Source organism: Canis lupus, chromosome 21, assembly GCF_011100685.1.
Source record: "Canis lupus familiaris isolate Mischka breed German Shepherd chromosome 21, alternate assembly UU_Cfam_GSD_1.0, whole genome shotgun sequence".
NCBI classification, from domain to species: Eukaryota; Metazoa; Chordata; class Mammalia; order Carnivora; family Canidae; genus Canis; species Canis lupus.
In genome coordinates, this window is record NC_049242.1 from 30355487 (window position 1) to 30377706 (window position 22220).

The following is a 22220-nucleotide window of genomic DNA, read 5'->3' on the forward strand; positions in this document are numbered from 1 at the left end:
CAAAGTCTTCATACATTGGCTTTGTCGAGGGTTGTACATAGGGCAGGGGATCAGGGTGCTTACAGTCTGGTAGGGGAGGCAAATAAGTGAACATTCCATTAGAATGTGATGGGGTTAGAGGGCTAGAAGCCTGAGCAAGAGAAATGTAAATGTGCCCTCACTGTAGTTCTTAGCCTATTCAGCCCAGTTCTGTATTAGCTGGCAGGGTCTAGAAAAAAGGGTCTTAATAAGCCATAGCCACTGTTTCCAGCCAATGTGGTGTAGAGGGGCAGCTGCTGAGATTCTCGCCCATAGGAAGAGACCAGGACAGAACTATTGGTCTTAGCCCTCTGCACAATGATTCCCTAGACTAGTTCCCTTCTGCACATAAAGAACTTCGTGGGCTTGAGTTTCTTTTCTTAGGTGCAGTCACTTTGATCAGTTACTTTTATCCCCTGGAAGGTCACATTGCTTCTGAGTTGCCTCTTGGCCAACTACCAACTATTATCAACTCTGCCTGTGGGCATCCCCAGCCCCAGGGCCATTAGGCCAAATGTAAAGTAGAGGACACCCTGAACCATCCTCAAGCAAAGGGCATCTTCTTTGGCCAAGTATGGAGAGTATCCCCTGGTCCCATACTCTAATTGACATAGACCCCAGACCTTGAACTTTCCTCTAGGGACTGGGGATGTTGGTGAAAAAGCAGAGTGGGGGCTCAGGCCTTGTGATGCCAGGCCCAGGAAACCCCACAGGACTGCTGTTAGTTCCTTCTTCCATCCCTGGCTCTTCACCAAACTCTCAGTTTTTGTTAAAAGAATCCAGGATCTTAGAGCTAGGTTATTAATACTACTCATTATTTTCCATTATGTATGTTTTATTTTACTCAAACCTTTGACCTTTGCTTAGTTTGATAACAAAGCTAACAACTATTTTGACATCTAAGGTTTACTGGTTTTGTTTACCCACTACCATTTTTGTTTTAATTGAAGTATAGTTGACAACCAATGTTACAGTAGTTTCAGGGGTACAATATAATGATTTGAGAAGTGATTCTGTACATTATGCTGTGATGACCACAAGTGTAGCTACCATCTGTCACCATACAATTCTATTACAGTACCATTGTTTATACCCCTATGCTGTCCCTTTCATCCCCGTGACTTCTTCATTCCATAACTAGAGCTGAATCTTCCACTCTCTGTCACCCATTTTGCCCAGCCCCTTACCCCCTCCCTTCTGGCAACTCTCAGTTTGTTCTCTATATTTATGGGTCTATTTCTGCTTTTTGTTTGATTATTCATTGGTTTTGGTTTTTTAGAGTCCATATATAAGTGAAATATGGTATTTGTCTTTATCTAACTTATTTCACTTGGCATAATACCCTCTAAGTCCATCCATGTTGTCACATTACTATTTTTAGAAATATCACATCTTTTCATTATTTTCATTCTTAAGTGGCTGTAATATTTCTTTTGAGTATTTTTTCTAAGAAGGAAGTTTTAGGTGTTAAAAATTTTAAGCTCTTTATGCCTAGAATGACTTTATAAGGTCCTTATATCACAGCTTGGCTAAATATTGCATTCTGGAGTCACAAAATTTTTTCTCCAAACTGCATCATTGCCTTCTGATAGTTGGCACTATGGGTAAATATGATACCAATCTAATTTTTTTCCTGGCTAGGTAATCTGTTTATCAGTTATTTGATAATGGTTCTTATTATATTTTCTGTGGTTTCCTTCCAGAATTCATACTTATATGTTGGATTTTCTGGATCTCTTCTCCATTTCTTTAATCTTCATCATTATTCATTCCTTTATTCTGAATTCTGGAGAAAAATCATGAGCTGGTCTTATAAACTTCTACTCTGTAATTTCCATTGCATTTAAAAATGTGCACATGTATGTATTTAAGATTTTATTTATTTATTCGTGAAAGACACAGAGACAGAGGCAGAGAGAGAAGCAGGCTTCCTATGGGAGCCTGATGTGGGACTGAATCCCAGGACTCCAGGATCGTGTCCTGAGCCGGAAGGCAGACACTAAACCACTGAGTCACCTAGGCGTCCCATGCACACATATTGTTTGTGTATGCATGCTTATATGCATGTGTATATGTACATGAATGTGTGTATATGTGTATATAAACCTGAGTAGAAAAAAAAATAAACCTGAGTAGATCTTAGTTGCTAAGATAATTGCTTACTAGGGCTCCTCAGAGAGTGGATGATTCCAGGGCTACCACAGGATAGATATAAGATAAGCCTAGGATATTTTTTTAATCCAGAAAGTAAGAGAGTAATAAATTCCTTTAATAAGTGATGGGAGCATGTCACAAGGACACAGAAGGATGTCAACTGGCCAAATCTGGGACAGTTTGAGCACCAAAGTACAAAGTAAACTATTGGAAAAATAGGAATATATGAATGTATTATCCATGCTAATAATAAATAAATACATAAATCAATGAGGGAGAAATGAGGACTTGCACTTAGAGTAGAATGGCAGGAGTCAGCTGGTAAATGGGGAAGGAGAAAATCTGGAGGGAAAAATCATCATTTTGTAAACATTCTGGTAAATATTGAATCAGGTAAGGATCATCAGTGGATGTCAAATCTGAGGGCAGATTTGATGAGGAGTAGAACATTTGCACATTCTTAGAGATTTCCTACAGAGACTACTTATTAGTTGGAAGGGAGGAGAAAAAAAACTAGCAATTATTTAGTGGAGAAATTGGGCAACATTTTGACCAGGTGATCAAAGGTTAACATCACCAATGAGGGAGAGATGGAAATCATGTTCCTCCAAGACATGGTACCCAGAAGACACAATACTTATTCAGTAGTCTAGCTGAGAATGTATAACTTCAGTTGTGAAGAAAATCAGGAAAGTTCAACATTATGAACTTTCTGCTAACAAAAAAAGGAGAAGGGGGTCGATATACTTAAAAAATATCTATTAGAAAATATAAAGGATGTGAAGATTGTTCTAGATGAAAGACGTTAAAGAGACATGACAAGTGAATGTGGTACTTGATCTTGGACGGACACTATACTTGAGGGGAAAAAATGCTATATAGGACATTATTAGGTCAACTGATAACATTGGAAAGGACTGTATTAAAGTATATCAATGTAATATATATCCCTGTTCTTAGTAAATACACATCTGAGTGTTTGGGGATAAACAGGGCCATGAAATATGTAATTTACCTTTAAATAGTTCAGAAAAGAATTATGTGTTTGTGTACACATATGCCCATACACACACAGAGCATGTAAACACAAATGATAAAGAGAATGGGCAAAATGTTAGCAAAAGGTGAATCTGAAGAAATGGTATGTAGATATTCTTTTTACTGTTTTTGCTTGCAACTTAAAAAAATTTGAAATCACGTAGTGTCTGGGTGGCTCAGTCAGTTAAGTGTTGGACTCTTGATTTTTGGCTCGAATCATGATCTCAGGGTTGTGAGACTGATCTCTTTGTCAGGTTCTGCATTCAGTGTGGAATTTACTTAAGATTCTCTCCCTCTGCCACTCCCCTCGTCCCCTCCACTCCCATGGTCTCTCTCTCAAAAAAAAAAAAAATTGAAATCACTTCCAAATAAAAAGTTTTAAAATGCAGTGGAATTTACTGTGTAGATACCACAGCAAATGTCTGTCAGAGGATATTTGCTATTAATCCTCAAGACTGTCTTTCTCATGTGTCTGGAGATAATAGTGCCTGTTCTTTCTTACAAAGGAAGTTCTTCACTTGTCCAGTATTTGATGTTGAGACAACTGCTATCAAAGATTATTTGAGTTTAGACAAAGGAAGATTGGAAGAGTTTAAAATTACTATCTTTCTTTTTTTTTTTTTGGTCAGATGAGAGCTCTGATAGCCTGATAGTGATTCTAAGCCTCTCAGTATTCTGATCTCCACAATGGATGATGCTTACACATGTAAGATGCATAATTCCCAGCATTTGGGTGTTATTTTATCATTTTTTCTCTCAAGAAAGTATATTAGAATTCAAATGAATGAGAATGACAATTTTACTGCAATATCCTTGAATCTTGTCTGATGTCTCTTAAGTTACAAACCTCAGTACTATCATAATTATGATTATTTTAAAAGATTTATTTGAGAGGGAGAGCATGTACCTGTGTGGGGGTGGGGTGGGAGCAGAGGGAGAAATTCCCCAAGCAGACTCCCCACTGAGTGCGGAGCTGACACAGAGCTCCATCTCACTACTGATGAAATCATGACCTGAGCCAAAACCAAGAGTTGGACACCCAACCAACTGAGCCACCTAGGTGCCTCCTCAGTACTATAATTATTAACTGCAAATTACCTTTGACACCTGTCTCACAACTGAATATAAATTATTGGTCAAGAATTAATGCAGCAGCTTATGAGATGAAGGGAGGGAATAATGACAAGAAATACACAAAATAGGAAAGTGTCACCATTTATCCTTTATGGCCCTCTATGGGACAAATCATTTTCATATGCCTCTCACTGGACTTATTCATCTGTCTAACATATTTGTTGAGTGCCTATACTGTGCACTGGGCTTGCAGTATATCAATGGGCAGATAACAAATCACCTGCCCTCACATTGTAGCTGGAAGAGAAAGACAACAAATAGTAAATGTAAAATACAACCAAATTATGGAGTATTTTAGAAAGTGACAGGTGGCATAGAAAAAAAGAATAGAGCAGGTGAGAGGTGTTGACAATGGAATATTACTCAGCTATTAGAAATGACAAATACCCACCATTTGCTTCAACGTGGATGGAACTGGAGGGTATTATGCTGAGTGAAGTAAGTCAGTCGGAGAAGGACAAACATTATATGTTCTCATTCATTTGGGGAATATAAATAATAGTGAAAGGGAATATAAGGGAAGGGAGAAGAAATGTGTGGGAAATATCAGAAAGGGAGACAGAACGTAAAGACTGCTAACTCTGGGAAACGAACTAGGGGTGGTAGAAGGGGAGGAGGGCAGGGGATGGGAGTGAATGGGTGACGGGCACTGGGGATTATTCTGTATGTTGGTAAATTGAACACCAATAAAAAAAAAAAAAAAGAAAGAAAGAAAATGCCAGAGAGGGTAGATAGTTTGTAAAGGCTTGGGCTACACAGGCCTCAAGCAGAAGGACTTGAATTTGGTGAGGGAATGAAGTATATGATTCTCTGAGGAAGAGTGTTCCAGAAATAATGAACTGCAAGTCAGAGGCCCTCAGCAGGAGGGAGCATGCCTGGTGCACCGAGAAACTGGAGAGAGCCTGGTGTGGCTGGAGCGGAGTCAGTGAGATGGAGGCTAACAGAAGAAGAACCCTTCTCTTTTGCTGCCATCACATTTTCCCAGATAGTCTTTCCTTGGAAAACCTGTATTTGGATGGTCCCCACCTACATTGGACTGAACAATTTTGGCTACCCCACCCCTGGCATTTTCAAGACCTTCATTTTGGCCATTAGGAGCTCTTGACTGACCACTCCCCATCATGCCCCTTCTCCACACACAGCCCAGGCCTCAACCAACCCTATCCCACAGGGGACGAGAGTCCTGTGCCCTTGCCAGTCTGTGGGACCCGTCCGATTGTGCAGCAGCAGCGCATCTGGCACCTGTACCGAGTCATCTCGGAAAACATCAGCGAATGGAAGTGCATGGCTTTTGCCAAGGTGCTGATGCCCTTCCTTGGAGTTCCTGCCTGAGGGTGGAGTCTGTGGGGATAGGTGGGGAAGGGTCTCCAGCTGACAGTGAGCCTTTCTCCCTACAGTTCAGCATGACTATGGCCCAGGAGAAGACCGATGGCTGGCTGACAGAGGCAGCCCGGATGAGTACAACCCTGGGACTGCACAGCCCAGTTCTGCAGCACTGCATGCGCATGCTGGAGGAGTTTCGCAGCTACCTGCCATTACTGACCAAGCTCGGCAGCCTCCAACTCCAGAACTTTCAAGCCCTTCTTCAAGGTGTGTTTTGGGTAGAGTCAGGGAGGGGAAGGGAAGGACTTGGGGATTAGAACAGTGTAGCACCTGGATTCCCTGCTGCTGCTGGAGGCAACACCTGTCCTCCCTGGATTCCTCCTTGTCTTACCCCCACAGGTCCTAACATTTCTAGTCTCCTGCACCATCATGTGGGTCCTCTCTGCTGACTTGGACTAGACTAAGGCTAGAGTCTTTGCTCTGGTCTCTGTGTTGTGCTCTGGACCCTACGTTCTGGATTCTTAGCTCTATGTTGTACTTTCAGATCTGCTATCTAGGAGCTGGGCTGGGCTGGGCTGGGCTCAGGGCTGCAGATCTGGGACTCTGGGATATAGACTGTACTCTGCCATACACTGGGTGTTGCTCTGACTTCTCCCCTTTACCTCCAGCCCTAGGGCTAGGCAGTCTCCACAACATGGAACTCCTAACACTGGGCCAGCTGCTCAGTTGTCCGCTGCTGGAATTTGCAGATCGAATCAATCAGGTGGGGCCCTAAGGAATTGGTCAAAGCCCAGGACCTATTTGCTAAGCTCTAACAGATCCAGTTAAGTCCCAGCAGCCCCTTGTGACAGGGGACCGAGGATACTGGGTTATGGGTGGGAACGTGGGAGGTTGAGTTTGCTGTCCTGTTTGGAGGGTGTGGGCAATCTGATGGGTGGTTTCAGACGCTGACTGAGTGTGTGCCCCACCCCCAGAAAGAACTGAGTGGCAGCCCCAAAGTTGTGGGCACACAGGATAGCAGATGTTCCCTGAACACCTGCCCTGTTCCAACTTGAACTGGTTAAGGTAGTGTCTCCTTAGCTCAAACCTTGCAAAAGAGTGAGTTTCAAGGCAGCAGCTTTAGGTCAAAGTATGCTGCTGCTGACCTGCCTGAAGCCAAGCGGGCCTGCTCTCCATCTCTGACACTTCCACTACCCTGAGCCTTGGCCTTTGAGTCCCAGCTTCAAGACTAGCCCCTGAGCCATTATCAGCCAGGGCTGGTTCCTGAGACCCAGCTGTTCCAGATCTGGCAGTGTGAAAATGAAAGAGTCCATGCCCAAGAAATCCTCCGGCAGCTGCAGCAGGGCTGGGAGACACGCCAGCTGCGACTGATCAACTTCATCCTGCACGTGCCCTATGAGCCCCCAGCATCGGAGCACTCCAAGAAGCACGAGGTCCGCAGCCCCCAGTGGGAGGTGGTGAGCCAGGACAGCGGCACCTTCGTCCTCTCAGGTGAGAGCCAGCCGTTGGGGCCCAGGGATAGCCCACTGCCAGGGGCCAAATTCATCCACCATGTCCACCAAGCTCTGTGGAGCTTCTCCAGCTAGCTGCCCATCCTTATCGGGCAGCAGGAGACCTCAGTCTGTCCTGAGACAGTGTCTTCCATGGAGCTTCTTTTAAGTCTTGATCTAGGGAGCTCCCTGCTCCCTCCCTCCTGCCCAACACCTGGCCTCTTCAGCAAAGGTCCTCCCCTTTCTGGGTGTACTGAGCAGTACCTCATGGTCACGTCTTTCCATTTTCTAGTGCTCTTTCCTCTAGATTGCATCCTGATGTGATCTTTTTGCCCCACTCATTCACTCTTCTGTCATTCCTATATCAAGTTTCCCTGCCTTCTCTGAGCCAAACGCAGGAGATGCTGAGGTCCACAGGCAAAAGTCCCCAGTCCAGTGAGAGAGGACAATGGAATAGAGATGAGTGCATGATGGAGAATCTACTAAAGGCAGTAGAATCTCAGGAAGAGGACCACCTTCAAAGGACCAAGGAGAGTCAAGAGGAATCTTCCCTTCCCATAGGCAAAGTCCTCATGTTGACTCCCAAACTCCCAAAGGAGTTTGCCAAACTTACAGGGAGAGGAGGGCATTCCAGGCAGAGGGAACAGCACAAGCCCAGCCACTTGAGATGGTACAGTTAGGGAATTGCCAGTAGAGGAGAAATTCTCTCACCCAACTCACTTGAAACCCGACTGGCAAATTCAAAGTTAGTTAATAGGGAGATCATAAAATATGATATATATATATATATATATATATATATATATATATATATATATTTTACTTTAGCTTAAAACATACAAACATACATTTATTTACTAACCTTTTAGCCTAAAGACAAGAGCTTTACTTTGATTTGCAGGCAACTAATACAAGTTCCTCGCTGCTTTTCTTGCATTAATGCAATGTCTACTGTTTCCGCTTTCAGTTTCTATAAAGTCGAGCAGTGATGAAGACACTTGTGATGTTGCTGGAGTCCAGAATTTTTCTAGATTTTATTATAATTTCCCATTTTTTAAAATTGGCCGGCTTATACCTAATTTAATACCATGTTTTTATCACTCACCTTTACTGAAGGCTTTCCATTGTTTCCATAGAATCAGCAACTCTTGAGGTGCCTGGGTGGCTCAGTTGCCTAAGCATCTGCTTTCAGCTCAGATTGTGATCTCAGGGTCCTGGGATCAAGCCCTGCATCATCGGCTTCCCTGCTCAGTGGGCATTCTGCTTCTCCCTCTCCCTCTGCCCCTCTCCTCTGCTCATGCTCACTCTCTCTCTCTGTTTCAAATAAATAAAATATTTTAAAATATTTTTTAAAAGAACTAGCAACATATTTCAGTGGTTAACATTAGATTAAATTGTGTAATTACAATTATAACTTACTGAATAGGCTTGTAAACACACTCTGATTCTAGGTGAGCATATTTTTCAACTAGCAGAAAAAACTATGTTTGGGTCTTCTAGAGAATACCTGGGAACTGTGAGTTTCAGTGTAATTTGGGTAATAGTAACCCCTGCCCTTGCCCCGTCTGACTACTAGCTCAGGAATCCACTTCCTTAGATTACAGCAGCCTGCAGGATTCTATCCAGGAAAGTCTTCAGATGTTGTTCAAGATCCTGGCCATCCAAAAGTCAGGAGACTTAAACAAAATAGCTTTGGAGTGGGTGACCATCATGCATAGCTTGAGTGAGTATAGGCCTCTAAGCTGGGGGAATGGATGGGACCTGAGGTGGAATGGCCTGGAGGTTTGGGGTGAGAGGTGGGGGTTGGGTAGGGGAAGATCAGAACAGAGTGAAGATCTCCTTCAGAGCCACTTCCTGGGCTCAGATGACCAGGCGAAAGTTTATTCACGGTGAAAGTTTGCTGTTTTCCAAACAAGGTCCCTGGGTCCTACTGAGTATTTTTTTTGGGGGGGTGGGCACCCTGAGAGGTCAGGCCCAGCTGGACTCCTTTTTAGAAGCTAGAACCCCAGTCTCCCTCCAGTGTTCCTCTGGCTGCTCATACAGGTGCTCTGCTGAAGGTGTGGGTGATTTTTCAGCAGAAGTGGATTTTTCTGAATAAAGTTCTGCACGAGATGAAGATTGAGTTTCCTAATCCTGACCTGGTAGGGAAGAAGGGTGAGGCAGGTGGACAAGGGCTACTGCATAATGGGGCTCGGGGTAAGGAGGGAGAGCTGACTTTACTCTTATCCCCTCTCTCACCGCAGAACTCCCGGTTCAAGGCCATGGATGATCAGTATCGGACCCTGATGTTGATCTCTGTAGGTGACCCCTTGGTTCTGTCACTTATAGTGCCGAGTGTCAAACGGAGCCCTCATTTCCAAGGCCAGCAGCTGCAACAACTGCTGCAAGCAGGCTCAGTGGAGCTGGAGGGCATCATTATGGCTCTGAAGAGCGTGCTCTATCGGGTGTGTACTCATTTCCCCCGCCTCTTCTTCCTTAGTGATAGTGAGCTGGTGGCACTGCTGGCTTCCCCACTGGAGTCGTGTGAGGCCCAGCTGTGGGTACGACGCTGCTTTCCTCATGTGCATGCTGTGAGCTTCAAGTCCAGCCCAACCGATAGAAACACAGGTGACCGAGAGTCAAGCCCAAACACATCCACTCAGATGGAGGCAGTGGCAGTGCTTGGGGCAGGTGGGGAGGAGGTGAAGCTGCCGGTGTCCATTCCTCTGCATCCAGATCTCCCCAAATGGCTGGCCTTTCTGGAGAATTGCCTGCGTTCGGCACTGGTGCACATGTTGCAGGACTGTGTGGCATCCCGTCTTGCTCTGGGCCCATCCCTAGATGAGACCTTCAAGCAGCTGCCCCAGAAAGGCCAGCTGCCCCCACAGCTATATGTCCACCACTGGCTCGACCTAGTCCAGGCCTTCCCATGGCAGTGTGTGCTGGTGGCAGAGGAAGTGGTATGGTGGGCGGAGATGGAGGAGGCTCTGCTTGAGGGGAGGACCCTGGCCATGGTCCCCATGCATGTGTGCAAGCTTGAGGCACTGGTACATTTTATACGGGCCCAGAGGGCCTCCCAGGGTGAGCAGTCCCTGCCTTCTGTCCGCCAGACCAGCCTGCTCAGTGCCCTGCTGGTCATGGCAGTGACTCACCGAGATATAGCACAGCTGCTGCAGGAGCACCAGGTCAGTGATCTGAGAGATTTCCACTGGGCTCGCCAACTCAAATACCACCTGGGTTCACCTGACGCCATCCCCCAGAGCCCTCTGCAGAGTCTCAAGACTATTGCATCTACTGAGACTTCTCCATCGCCAGCTGCATGTTGGATAGACGTGCTAGGCCGGTCCTTCCTGTACAATTATGAGTACCTCGGTCCCAGACTAGGGTCTCTGCCCAGCCTGCTGCCCGAGCGGCCAGCCCTGGTACTGTTATTAGCCTTGGAGGAGGTAGCCTGTGGAACTCTACTGGGTCCTGATGGAGTGGGCAAGGCAGCCATGGTGAAGAGCCTGGCACAGGCCCTGGGGCGCCAGCTGGTGATGATGCCTTGCCTGCCTCAGATAGAGGCCCAATGTCTGAGCAACTACCTGAATGGTGCCTTGCAGGGTGGTGCCTGGCTGCTGTTGGAAGCAGCTCAACGCCTGCCCCTTGGCTTGCTCTCTGCCCTGGGCCAGCGCCTAGCTGAACTGCAACACCTCTATGCTCCACTGTATCAAGAAGCCTCCAGAAGCACCAGCACTGTCGACCCCACGCAACCCCAGGTCCTCGGCAGTGGCTTATTTGAGAAACATCATGTATATATACGCCTTGGCTATGGTTCTCTCCTGACGCTGCGTTCCCTGAGCCCTGCTGTGCCTGCCAACCTGCACTTGCTACTGCGGCCTGTGGCATTGACACTGCCTGACCTGCAACAAGTGGCAGAGCTGACCCTACTGGGTGCAGGGATGCGGGATGCCTCCCGCATGGCTTCCCGCCTATCTAAATTCTTCTCCCTAGAGCGTGAGCTGGTGGCTGCACCTCTGCCTTGCCGCCTGCCGCTGCTCAAGCAGGTACTAGAAGACATGATACAGGATTTAAATGCAACCAAGGACGAGTCCAAGTCCCTAGCTGTGATTGAGGAAGCTGCCCTACTGCGAGCTCTGCTACGTTCACCACTGTTCAGCATCCTCAAGGGTACCCATCTGCACAACCTCCAAGAGTTGCTCTGTGGGCTCTTCCCTAATGCCAGACAGGTGCTGGCGGAGCCTGTAGCACATACACTGAAGAAGCCACTGCTGCTGGAGGAACTGCAGCAGATAGGCCTCCATCCCAGCCCTGAAATTTTGGGATCCTTGGAGCAGCTGAGACAGGCTCTGGGCCAAGCTCTGGGGGTTTTGCTCCTGGGCCCTGCAGGCAGTGGCAAGACCACTTGTTGGCACAGCTTATTTAAGATCCAGAATCGGCTGGCAGCCAGGGAGGACACCTCAACCCAGGGCTGCCAGCCTGTGGAGATCTCACACCTGTATCCCAATGTCCTCAGCCCCCAGGAATTCCTGGGATGGCTAGAAGGTCCCTGCTGGCACCATGGCATCTTCCCTAGGCTGCTTCGGACAGCCAGTCCATGTCAGACTGTGGGCCCAAAGGAGCCACCACAGGAATCAGGTGGGATCCAGCACTGGATAATATGTGACGGGGTTGCCAGTGCCGCTTGGATGGACTCCATCACTTGCCTCCTGGGCGAAGTCCCCCAGCTCAGCCTCCCCAATGGTCAACAGATAGCACGACCCCCAGGTACTTTTCTCCTGATGGAGGTGGGAGATGTAACAGGCATGTCTCCCGCAGTGGTGGGCCAGTGTGCCCTAGTCTGGTGTGGTGGGGAGCAGACTTGGAAGGATATGCTTAGTGTCCTGATGGCAGCCCTGCCCCATGAGTACCACCTGCAGCTCCAGACAGTCACTGAGCTCAACCACCTTGCTGAAGTGCTGGTGCCAGCAACATTCGGATTCCTCACCCACCAGGGTGCCAGCTCCCTGCTGCAGGTACATGGGCAGCAGGCCATTTGCCCAGGCGTGGCTGAAGTCACCAGCCTGGCCCGTGTCTTACGTTGTCTTCTTGACCCCCACCTGCGCATAGATGAGAAGGAGAAGGCACATATCTCAGGTGAAGGGAAGGGAAAATAAGGGATGGTTTGGAGAGAAGGGGCTTTAAAGACAGCTGGCATATAGCCAGCACCTACAGCATGGCTTCTTTGGTGGACTTGGGCCTGGGGATCGAAAGTTGACAGTGACAGAGCCAGTCTCTATGTCTTCCCTCACCCCCATCCCACTTTTTCCTACCTCGGCTCCTATTCTGACCATCGTGACCTTTGCAGAGGACCTCAGCTTTAGCGATCCTATGGCCCAAAGCTGCAAGTCCTCCAAAAGCAGCTCTCTGAACCTGCCTCAGGTTGACAGTGATGATGTACCTAATCAGCGCAAGGAGCACTTGCTGGCTGTCAGCAGCTTTCTTTTTGCATTGATCTGGGGCTTTGGAGCCCACCTTCCCTCCAGGTATCTGCGGGGGTGGGGGTGGGTGATACAGGAGGGCTGAGATGGACTGGCACATAGAAGTTAAAAGCCAGGTGACATCACTGTCGGGGGAGGATGGAATTGTGTGAGTGCGTCACAAATGGAACTGTTGTAACTGTCTGACATTTTTGCCTGTACGTCCATCTGAACAGGCTCTGGCCCCTCTTTGATACCTTCTTGAGAGATTCTATTAGTTGCCTCTCCGACTACCCTGAGCCACCATCTTCAGCCTTGGTGTTTGATCTACATGTATGCCCTGAGACTGGGACTCTGGTCCCCTTCACTGGCCATTACCTGGGCAGCCGCATCAGGGGAACTCTGGGCACGTTTAGCCCTTCTCCACAGGTGTGAAGACAGCGGGGCAGCAGATGGGGTCAGGGCTCAAGGAGGTATCCTGGGGAAATCCATGTTCTAGGCCCACCTGAGGCCCACCTGCTCCCGTTCTTTGATATGTTTTCACAATCACAAGAATATGTGAAGCGCTCTGCAAGTGCAGCTCTAAAACAAAACCCCTAGACTTTGCTTTCAGCTAGATTACTGTCCTAAACTGGCACTGCCCCAGTAAGCCCTGCTCCTGTCCTACAGACTGAACGGCTCTTATATGTGGTGGACCTGCTTCTGTCAGAGGGACATCCAGTGATGCTGGCTGGAGAGGCAGCAACAGGGAAGTCCACCTTTGTGGAGATGCTAGTGGAGCCACACCATTCTTACACGTGCAGCCCCATCCACTCTGCCTTCACTCCCCTCCACCTTCGCCTGCTGCTGAGTCAAGGGGTCCAGGGCCAACCACAAGCTGCCCCACGGCCTGGGCAGCACCCAGATTCTAAAGGCTCCCTCCTCTTCCTGCTGGAGGATCTGCACCTGGCCGCTTCTGGTAAGGAGCTGAATAGAGGGAAAGACAGAGTCATTGTGATCTCTTGAGACTGTAAAATCTCAAGCAATATTTACTGACTCCCAATTAGACACCTACAGACCAAATCTCAGCATCCCATTCTTAATATCTTTTTATTGTACATATGCTCCTGAACAATCCTACTCCTCTCATGGCCTTATCCACCATCTCTGTGCTTTGACTGCTAAATCTTTATCCCCAGGTCAAGCTTTTCTTCTAAGCACTAGACCTGCTTATCCAACTCCTTACTGTATATCTCTACCTTGTTGTCCCATTGGCACTTCAGATTCAACTGTGAACTCATCATCTTACCCCTAAACCCTGCTCCTGTCCTCTGAGTCACTAGTACAACCATCTATCCAGTCACTTAAGCCAGAAATCTTGTTGACATCTCCCCATTTCTTACCAAAGTCCTTTCACCATGTCTCTCAATTTGGCATTCCAAATCTCTCTCAAATCTTTCCACTTATTTCCATTCCATCTTCCCTGGTTCAGACAGTCATTAACTGGAACATCAGTGAATTCTCTTGCAAGGTTCCTTGCAGTGAGGCTTTCTTCTCTAGGCTCTTACACTCTGTACTCTAACTGAACTCAACTATGTACAGGCATTCAGTAAGTCAAGCTCTCTCTAGCTTCTGGGATTGCTGTCCTCTCTGTCTTCCCTACTCTACTAATCTGGCAAAGTCTTTGTTCTTTACAAATAATCTTAGTATCTTCTCCAGAAAACCTGAGCCTTAGGTTAGATACTCATCTTGTGTTCTGTACAAAAATCTGTGACAACCATGGTTCTACTATTATATATTTGTTGATCCTTTCCATGATACTCTGAGCTTCATGAGAAGAGAGATTTGTCTTATTCATTTTGATTGACTCAACAGGAAGTAAGTGCTCAGTAAGAGTTTGTAGAAGCAAAAATTAGAAAGGAAAGGAGAAGTTGTGATAAAAGTTTGGGATATTGAAGTTTAAAGTTTCTCAAGTGGTGGGCTTCTAGATAATGACAGGTTTGAATATGGCCATGGGAATGGGCAGAAATGAAGTATAGGTACAGGATAATGGAGTCAAGGAAGTCAGTGGATTAAAGCATTAGCTGGATTGTCCAGTTAAACACAAGTCTTTTATGGGATGTAGAAAACTTGAATCAGGATATACGTACTTAATAATAGTAGGTACAATTAATTGAGGACTATGTTCTACATGCTTTATCTAGGTCATCTTTAGTGTTCATAAAAGCCTAGTAAGATGGAGATTTGTTATGATCATTTCAGAGATGAAGAAATGAAATATTTTATAACTTGTCCAAGACACTTTAGTCAGTAAAGTGTCAGAACCAAGATTAAAATTTAGGTCTGCTTAGCACCAAAACATGTAATTTTCTACAACTATATGATTTGGGCCTTTCAGTGAATTTGCACAAATAATCAGATTGTCAGTGGAAAATAGAAAGGGTGAATTCAGATCTGTGAATAGCAGCTGAGAAGAGATTTCAACAGGAAGGTTGCAAACATTGTAAGCAGTGTTGTGAAATGGCAGTGTTACACAGCTGGCAGTGTAAAAGATATCCCAGGGTGACAGCCACCAAAACATCTAGTATAAAATTAAAAATTAATAAACATACAACAAAACAAAAAACTGTGACCCACTATCTAGAGAAAACAGTCAAATAAAAACTGACTTTGAAATGTTTTAGAAGTAGAATCTAGCAAATATTTACAGCAGCTATTACAGCTAATTATAAAAGTACTAAGCTACTTAAAGAAAAATATGATCTTAATGAATAAACACATAGTAATCTCTGCAAAGAAATGAAAACTATTAAAAATAACTAAACAGAAATTTTAGAACTGGAAAATGTAATAACTGAAATGAAAAATTCACTGCATGGTTTAATAGATTGAAGATAACAAAAGAGTCAGTGAATCCTGAAGAACAGAAATATACTGAATATGAATAGAGCTTCATACACACACACACACACACACACACACACACACACCAGGAGTTCCAAAAGAAAAGGAGAGAGAATAGGGCAGATCCACCCTTGGGGAGCAGTGAGTAAAAATTATACTATTATAAGGTTCTTACACTCATGAAATGTGAAATAGGAAGTGGGAAAGGTCAGGTATTAAGTGTGAAGTGGCACAATATTACTTATAATTATCAATATATTGAGGAGGCATATTCTAATCCTAGAAAAATCACTAAATAATATTAAAGTATAATTTTAAAAATATATTTTAAATGTAAAAATACTTGTTATATAAAAGGAATCAGAAAATGAACAATAGAGGAATTAAAAATAAAAGACGATTAGAAGACAAATGGCAACATGATGTGGGGACACCTGGGTGGCTCAGCGGTTGAGCGTTTGCTTTCAGCTCAGGGTGTGATCCTGGAGTCCCGAGATTGAGTCCCACATCAGGCTCCCTGCATGGAGACTGCTTCTCCCTCTGCCTACGTCTCTGCCTCTCTGTGTCTCTCATGAATAAATAAATAAAATCTAAAAACAAAACAAAACAAAACAACCCGGCAATATGATGGACTTTATTTTTTTTTAAGATTTTTGAGTTAATTTGAGAGAGAGAGCATGCACAAGTGGGGGGAGGGGCAGAGAGAGAAGCAAACTCCCCAATGAGCAGGGAGCCTGATTTGAGGCTCCATCCCATGACTCTGAGATCATGACTAAGCCAAAGGCAGACATTTCTGACAGCCAAACCAGGTGCCCAGAATGATGAGTTTTAAACCAACCATATGAATAATGACATTAAATGGAAAGTCCTAAGCACTCCAAAAAGTCCTTCAAGACAAAGGGTATTACCAGAGATAGAGAACTGGACATCTCCTAATTAAAAGATTTAATTGAAAAAACCTGCAAAAGTCCTAAATGTGTATGTACCTGAAACAACTTAAAACTATATAAAGAAAAAAATGGATAGAAATTAGAAATAGCAAGACCAAAAATCATAGTAGGAGATTGAACATTCCTCTCAATAATTGATAGGAGAGAGGAAATAAGGCTATAGATCTACATACTACTATCAACTGTTACAGAACATCATAGTCACCAACTACAAAATGCACTTTCTTTTCAGGTGTACATGGAACATTCTCCAAGACTGATGATATGCTGGGCTATAAAATAGTCTCAAGAAATTGCAAAGGGTTAAAATTTATAGAATATTTTCTCTGACAACAATAAAACTCAACGACAATAAACCTAGAAAATTCCCAAATTCTTTGAAATCAACACACTTCTAGAGGTGCCTGGATGCCTTAGTTAAGCGTCCAACTCTTGATTTCAGGTCATGATCTCAGGGTCCTGAGATTGAGCCCTCATTAGGCTTTGTGCTGGGCATGGAGACCGCGTAAGATTTTCTCTCTCCCTCTCCCTTTGTGCCCTACACCCACTCTCACTCACTCTAAAAAATAAAGTAAAATACACTTCTAAATAACTCAACCATTCCAGAAACTACATGATAAATTTAAAAATATTTTGAGCTTAATAATAATGAAAACAAAATGTTATCAAAATCTGTGGACTGTAGCTTAAGCAGTATATCCCCAGAATGCAAAGTTGACTCAACATTCAAAAATCACTATAATTCATGACATTAACAGAATAAATGAGGAAAAGTGTAGGATCATCTAAGTAGATAAGAGAAAGCACTTGATAAAATTCAACACTATTCATGGTAACGTTCAACAAACTAGGAATAGAAGGGAGCTTTCAGTTTGATGAAGAACATCTATTAAAACCTACAGCTAAAAAATAAATAAATAAATAAATTAATTAATTAATAAACCTACAGCTACTTACTTAATTGGTGAAATATCACACATTTTCAAAGATCAGTCACAAGGCAACAATGTCCACTTTCACTGCTTCTATTCAATATTGCAGCAGAGACCCACATCAGTGCAATAAGAAAAAGAAATAAAAGCCTTTAAAATTGGAAAAGACAAAGTAATACTGTCTCTACTGGCGTACAAATGATTTTCTACATAGAGAATCCTAAGGTAACAACAATAACAAAAAACAACCCTACAAAACTGCTAAAAGTGAATTTAATTTAGCAGGGTCAGGGTATCTGGGTGGCTCAGTCAGTTAAGCATCTGCTTTCGGCTCAGGTCATGATCCTGGGGTCCTGGAATTGAGCCCTGCATTGGGCTCGCTGCTCAGTGGGGAGTCTATTTCTCCCTCTCACTCTGCCCCTTCCCCACCTCATGTGCTCTCTCTCTTTCTCAAATAAATAAAATCTTTAAAAAATAATTTAGCAGGGTCATAGGATGCAAAGTCAATCTATGAAATCATTAGTATTTCTATAACCTAGTAACAACATTTTATTTTTATTTTTTAAAGATTTTATTTATTTATTCATGAGAGGCACATAGGGAGAGAGGCAGAGACTTAGGGAGAGAGCCTGATGTGGGACTCAATCCCAGGACCCAGGATCATCTCCAGAGTCACAGGCGGATGCTCAACTGCTGAGCCACCCAGGCATTCCCTAGTAACACAATTTTAAAATACAGTTTAAGATATCATCTGAAAGCTTAGAATATTTAGGAATAAACTTATTAGAGATATACACTGAAAATTACTAAATTTTGCTAAGATAAAGGAGACTCAAATTAATGGAGAGATATACCATGTTCATGGATCAGAGGAGTCAATATCATTAAGGTGCTTACTCTCCCCAACTGATGTATAGATTCAATGCAATGTCAATCTAAACCTGAGCAGGTTGGTTTTTGTTTATTTTGTAGAAAATGACAGGATTGATAAACTCATTATGAGACTTATGGAAACACAAAAGGCCTAGAAGAGCCAAGACAACTTTGAAAAAGAAGAACAACGTGGAAGGGCTTACAGTAGTTATTTTAAAGGCTTATTATACAGCTATAGTAATCAAGAGAGTGGGGTATTGGTATAAGGACATAGATATAGACAGACTAATGGAAAAGAGAACCTGATATATGATATATGATGATATATGGTCAATTGGTTTTCAACAGTTGTGTCAAGATAATTCAATGGGGGAAAGGATAGTCCTTTCAGTGAATGGTGTTGAAACAACTACCTATCTATGGGGAAAAAAAGGGAACCTTGAATTCTACCCCATGATATACACAAAAATTAATTATAAATCAATTAAAGGCCTAAATGTAAAATCTAAAATTATAAAACTTAACAACAAATGTTACAGAAAAATCCGTGTGACCTTAGTTAAAAGCAATGATTTCTTAGGACACAAAAATTGGATTTTAGGAAAATTAAAAACCTATGCCCTTCAAAAGACACTGTTAAGGAAATGAAAAAATAAGCCACAGACAGAAATATGATACACATATCTATCTGACAAAGGACTTATACCCAGATTGCATTAAAAAGCTCTTAACTCAATAATAAACTCCATTTTTAAAAATGGATAAAAGAATTGATACTTCACAAAAGAAAGATTTGTGAGTGGCCAATAGCATATGTTGAACAGTATTATTCTGCATAGTCAAAACCTGGAAACAACCTAAATTCCCATCAGTATGTCAGTGGATCTACAAATTGTGGTATTTTTATGATGGAATATCACTCCAATAAAATGAAACACACTGATGCACACAAAACATGGGTGAATCTCAAAATCATGCCAAGTAAGAGAAGCTAGACGTGGTAAACTACATACTATATAATGCCCTTTATGTGAAGCTCTAGAACAGGCTATGGGGCACCTGGGTGACTCAGTTGGTTGAGCATCCAACTCTTAGTTTTAGCTCAGGTCACGGTCTTGGGGTCATTGGATCAAGCCCTGCTGTCTAGCTCTGGGCTCAGCTCAGCTTGGAGTTGGCTTGGAATTCTCCCTCTCCCTCTGCCCCAACCCCTGCTCATGCTTTTTCTCTAAAATAAATAAAATAAGACGCACCTGGGTGGCTCAGTCTGTTAAACATCTGCCTTTGGCTCAGGTCATGATCCCAGGTCCTGGGGTTGAACTCCTGCCTTGCATTGGGCTCCCTGCTCAGCAGAGAGTCTGCTTCTCCCTCTCCCTTTGCCCCTCCCCTTGTTTGTGGTGTCTCTCTCTCTCTGTCAAATAAATCCTTTTATAAAATAAAAACTTAAAAAAACAGGCAAAGGTAATTGATAGTGATAGACATCAGATCAGATAGAAGTTCCTGAGACAATGTAGTGGGGGGATTGACCGCAAAGGGTCACGAGGAAACTTTCTGAGATTATGAAAATGTTCTAAGTATCATGAGAGGAGCAGTTACATAGGTGTATACATTTGTCAAAACTCACTGAACTGGAGATCCCTAGGTGGCTCAGCAGTTTAGTGCCGCCTTCAGCCCAGGGCGTGATCCTGGAGTCCCAGGATCGAGTCCCACATCAGGCTCCCTGCATGGAGCCTGCTTCTTCCTCTGCCTGTGTCTCTGCCTCTCCCTGTCTCTATGTCTCTCATGAATAAGTAAAATCTTTAAAAAAAAACTCACTGAACTAATACATTTAAAATGTGTACATTTTATTTTATATCAGTCATATCTTAACATCGACTTTATAGAAGTACACATGTCATAACTCCTCCCTCTGATTATGATGACTTCACTTTCCCCCAATTGTGGTCAGATCAGGTTTCCATCCATCTCAGCTTCTAAACCCTTCTTCTGTTGATAAATAATTAGTCACAGAGGTGGGATTTGTGGGGAGAAGAAAGAAGAAATTACTCACTTTTAGGGAGAGTGTGGGGGAAAGAGATCAATTTACTCAGACATGACCACGTCCCAATACATCAGGTGTACAGAATTCATGTAGAAGCCTGTGTGTGCCAGAAGTAAAGCCAGTGGAGCAGGGATAGGAGGAACAGAGTAACACTGTCACATGCACCCCTGTGTGTCCTTACTGTTGGTCTTCGTGTCCCACAGACCCACAGAAGAGCTGCCAGCCAGTGTTGGAGACTCTGCGCCAGGCCATAGATGGCACGGTCTATGCCCACCACACCCTGGAATTGCAGACTCTGCAGCCCACAGTCAACTTCCTTGCCACTGCCACAGTGCCAGGCTTCTGTGAGCGCCCGCTGTGCCCACGTCTGTTTAGACTCTTCACAGTGCTGGCCCTGGGTAGCATGACCCAGGCCATGCTGCTGAGCAGGCACACACCTAGCATCCAGGCCTGGCTTGAGCGCTTTCCGTCTGTGGAACGGGAGGGGGTTCTAGCAAAAGCTCTGGTCCGGGCCTCCGTGGAGGCCTGGGAGGCTGTGCACAACTGCTTTCTGCCTTCCCCCCTCCACCCACATTACCGCTTCTCCCTGCACTCTGTGAGCCAACTACTGGGCAGCTTGCAGCTGCTACCAACCAGGATGGGTTCCCGGGGATTTCTGGACTGTCCCAACCATCAGGAGCACTTGCGCCGGGTGTCAGGCTTGCGTGGCACCCGCCTGACAATTATGATGGCTATGCGCAACATGGTACGTCTTTGGTTGCATGAGGCACAGAGAACTTTTTGTGACCGGCTGGACAGCCCTAGGGAACGCTCCTACTGTGCCAACCTGCTCCTAGAAGTAGCTCAGAGTGTCTTCTGCTGCAGGCCGGCACCCCAGAACAGGGGCAAAGGCTATGAGGAGGAGGATGAAGAAGAGGAGGAGGAGAAGGTACCTGAAGTGGAATCTGAGGGGGAGTTGGCCCAGTGGGAAGACTTAAGCAACAGCGGCAGTGAGACAGAGGAGGAGGAGGACCCTTATGGCCTTCAGGTCACCACGGGCTCCCCCTCCAATGATCCAGGTCTAGCACCTTCCATAGCACCAGTAAAGAGAGAGACCACAGAAGGTATAAACCAGGAGGAAGACACAAAGTCTTCTGGCTACAAACTACAGTTAAACAGAAACAAGAATTGGTGGCAGAAAACATCCCAGATAGACCTGGCCTCACCCCTTTTGCTACCAGTGCTGCTACTACGCCCCCAGGAAAAGCCCTCAGACCTAGTCTTCAGTCAGGAGCTGATACTAGGATCCAACTCTGAGAGCCCCAGCTTGTACCTGGAACGGCAGTGGGAGAGCCTGGAGGAGCAGCTGTCCACTGCAGCAGCTCAGCTGAAGCTGAGCGCCCACCTTGCCCGATGCCACTCCATGGCCGAGCACGTGGCCCGCCTGGTCCGGGTGCTGGCCAGGCCCCGGCAGCATGGCCTATTGCTCTCAAGGGCTCTGGGTACTGGGCGCCATACTGCCATCACTCTGGCAGCTAGCATTTATCAGGCCCGCCTCTTCCATCTGCCGTCTGGCTCAGAGGAGGCCATTCTCCAGTGTCTACGGGATGCCAGCTGGCATGCTGGCATGTTAGGCCAGCCAGTGGCCCTGCTGGTACCCAAGGGTGTGGATATTACTACCCTTCATCGTCTGCTGGCCCTGGCAACCTCAGGCAGTTTCCCTGACCAGTATACAGAGGCAGATCTGGACAGCATTGAAGAACATCTCCCCAGGGAGAACCTTAGTGTCAAGCAGAACATCAAGAAGGAAATGCTGTTGCAGAGGTGAGGCCAAGAACGCCATGCTAGGGGCTGTTCTGCTCTTGCTCTATGCTGGCCAAAAGGCCAAGATGAAATCTAAGAGCTGCTGTGAGGGCTCAGAAGATCAGGGCTAAAGGGGTCAGGTTTGGGACTGGGGCCTAGATGGGCAA

The 22220-nt window shown here is 45.1% G+C and overlaps 1 protein-coding gene across 1 annotated transcript in view; it reads left to right on the forward strand.

The window, feature by feature from the left end:
• DNHD1 (dynein heavy chain domain 1) overlaps positions 1-22220 on the forward strand; it is a 79842-nt gene that overhangs the window by 40777 nt on the left and 16845 nt on the right. Inside the window, 11 exon segments of the mRNA XM_038568901.1 lie at positions 5516-5643; positions 5742-5934; positions 6336-6430; positions 6951-7158; positions 8755-8880; positions 9201-9298; positions 9401-12272; positions 12484-12661; positions 12832-13024; positions 13265-13553; positions 20475-22074. Of these exon segments, the coding sequence (XP_038424829.1) occupies positions 5516-5643; positions 5742-5934; positions 6336-6430; positions 6951-7158; positions 8755-8880; positions 9201-9298; positions 9401-12272; positions 12484-12661; positions 12832-13024; positions 13265-13553; positions 20475-22074 (5980 nt within the window).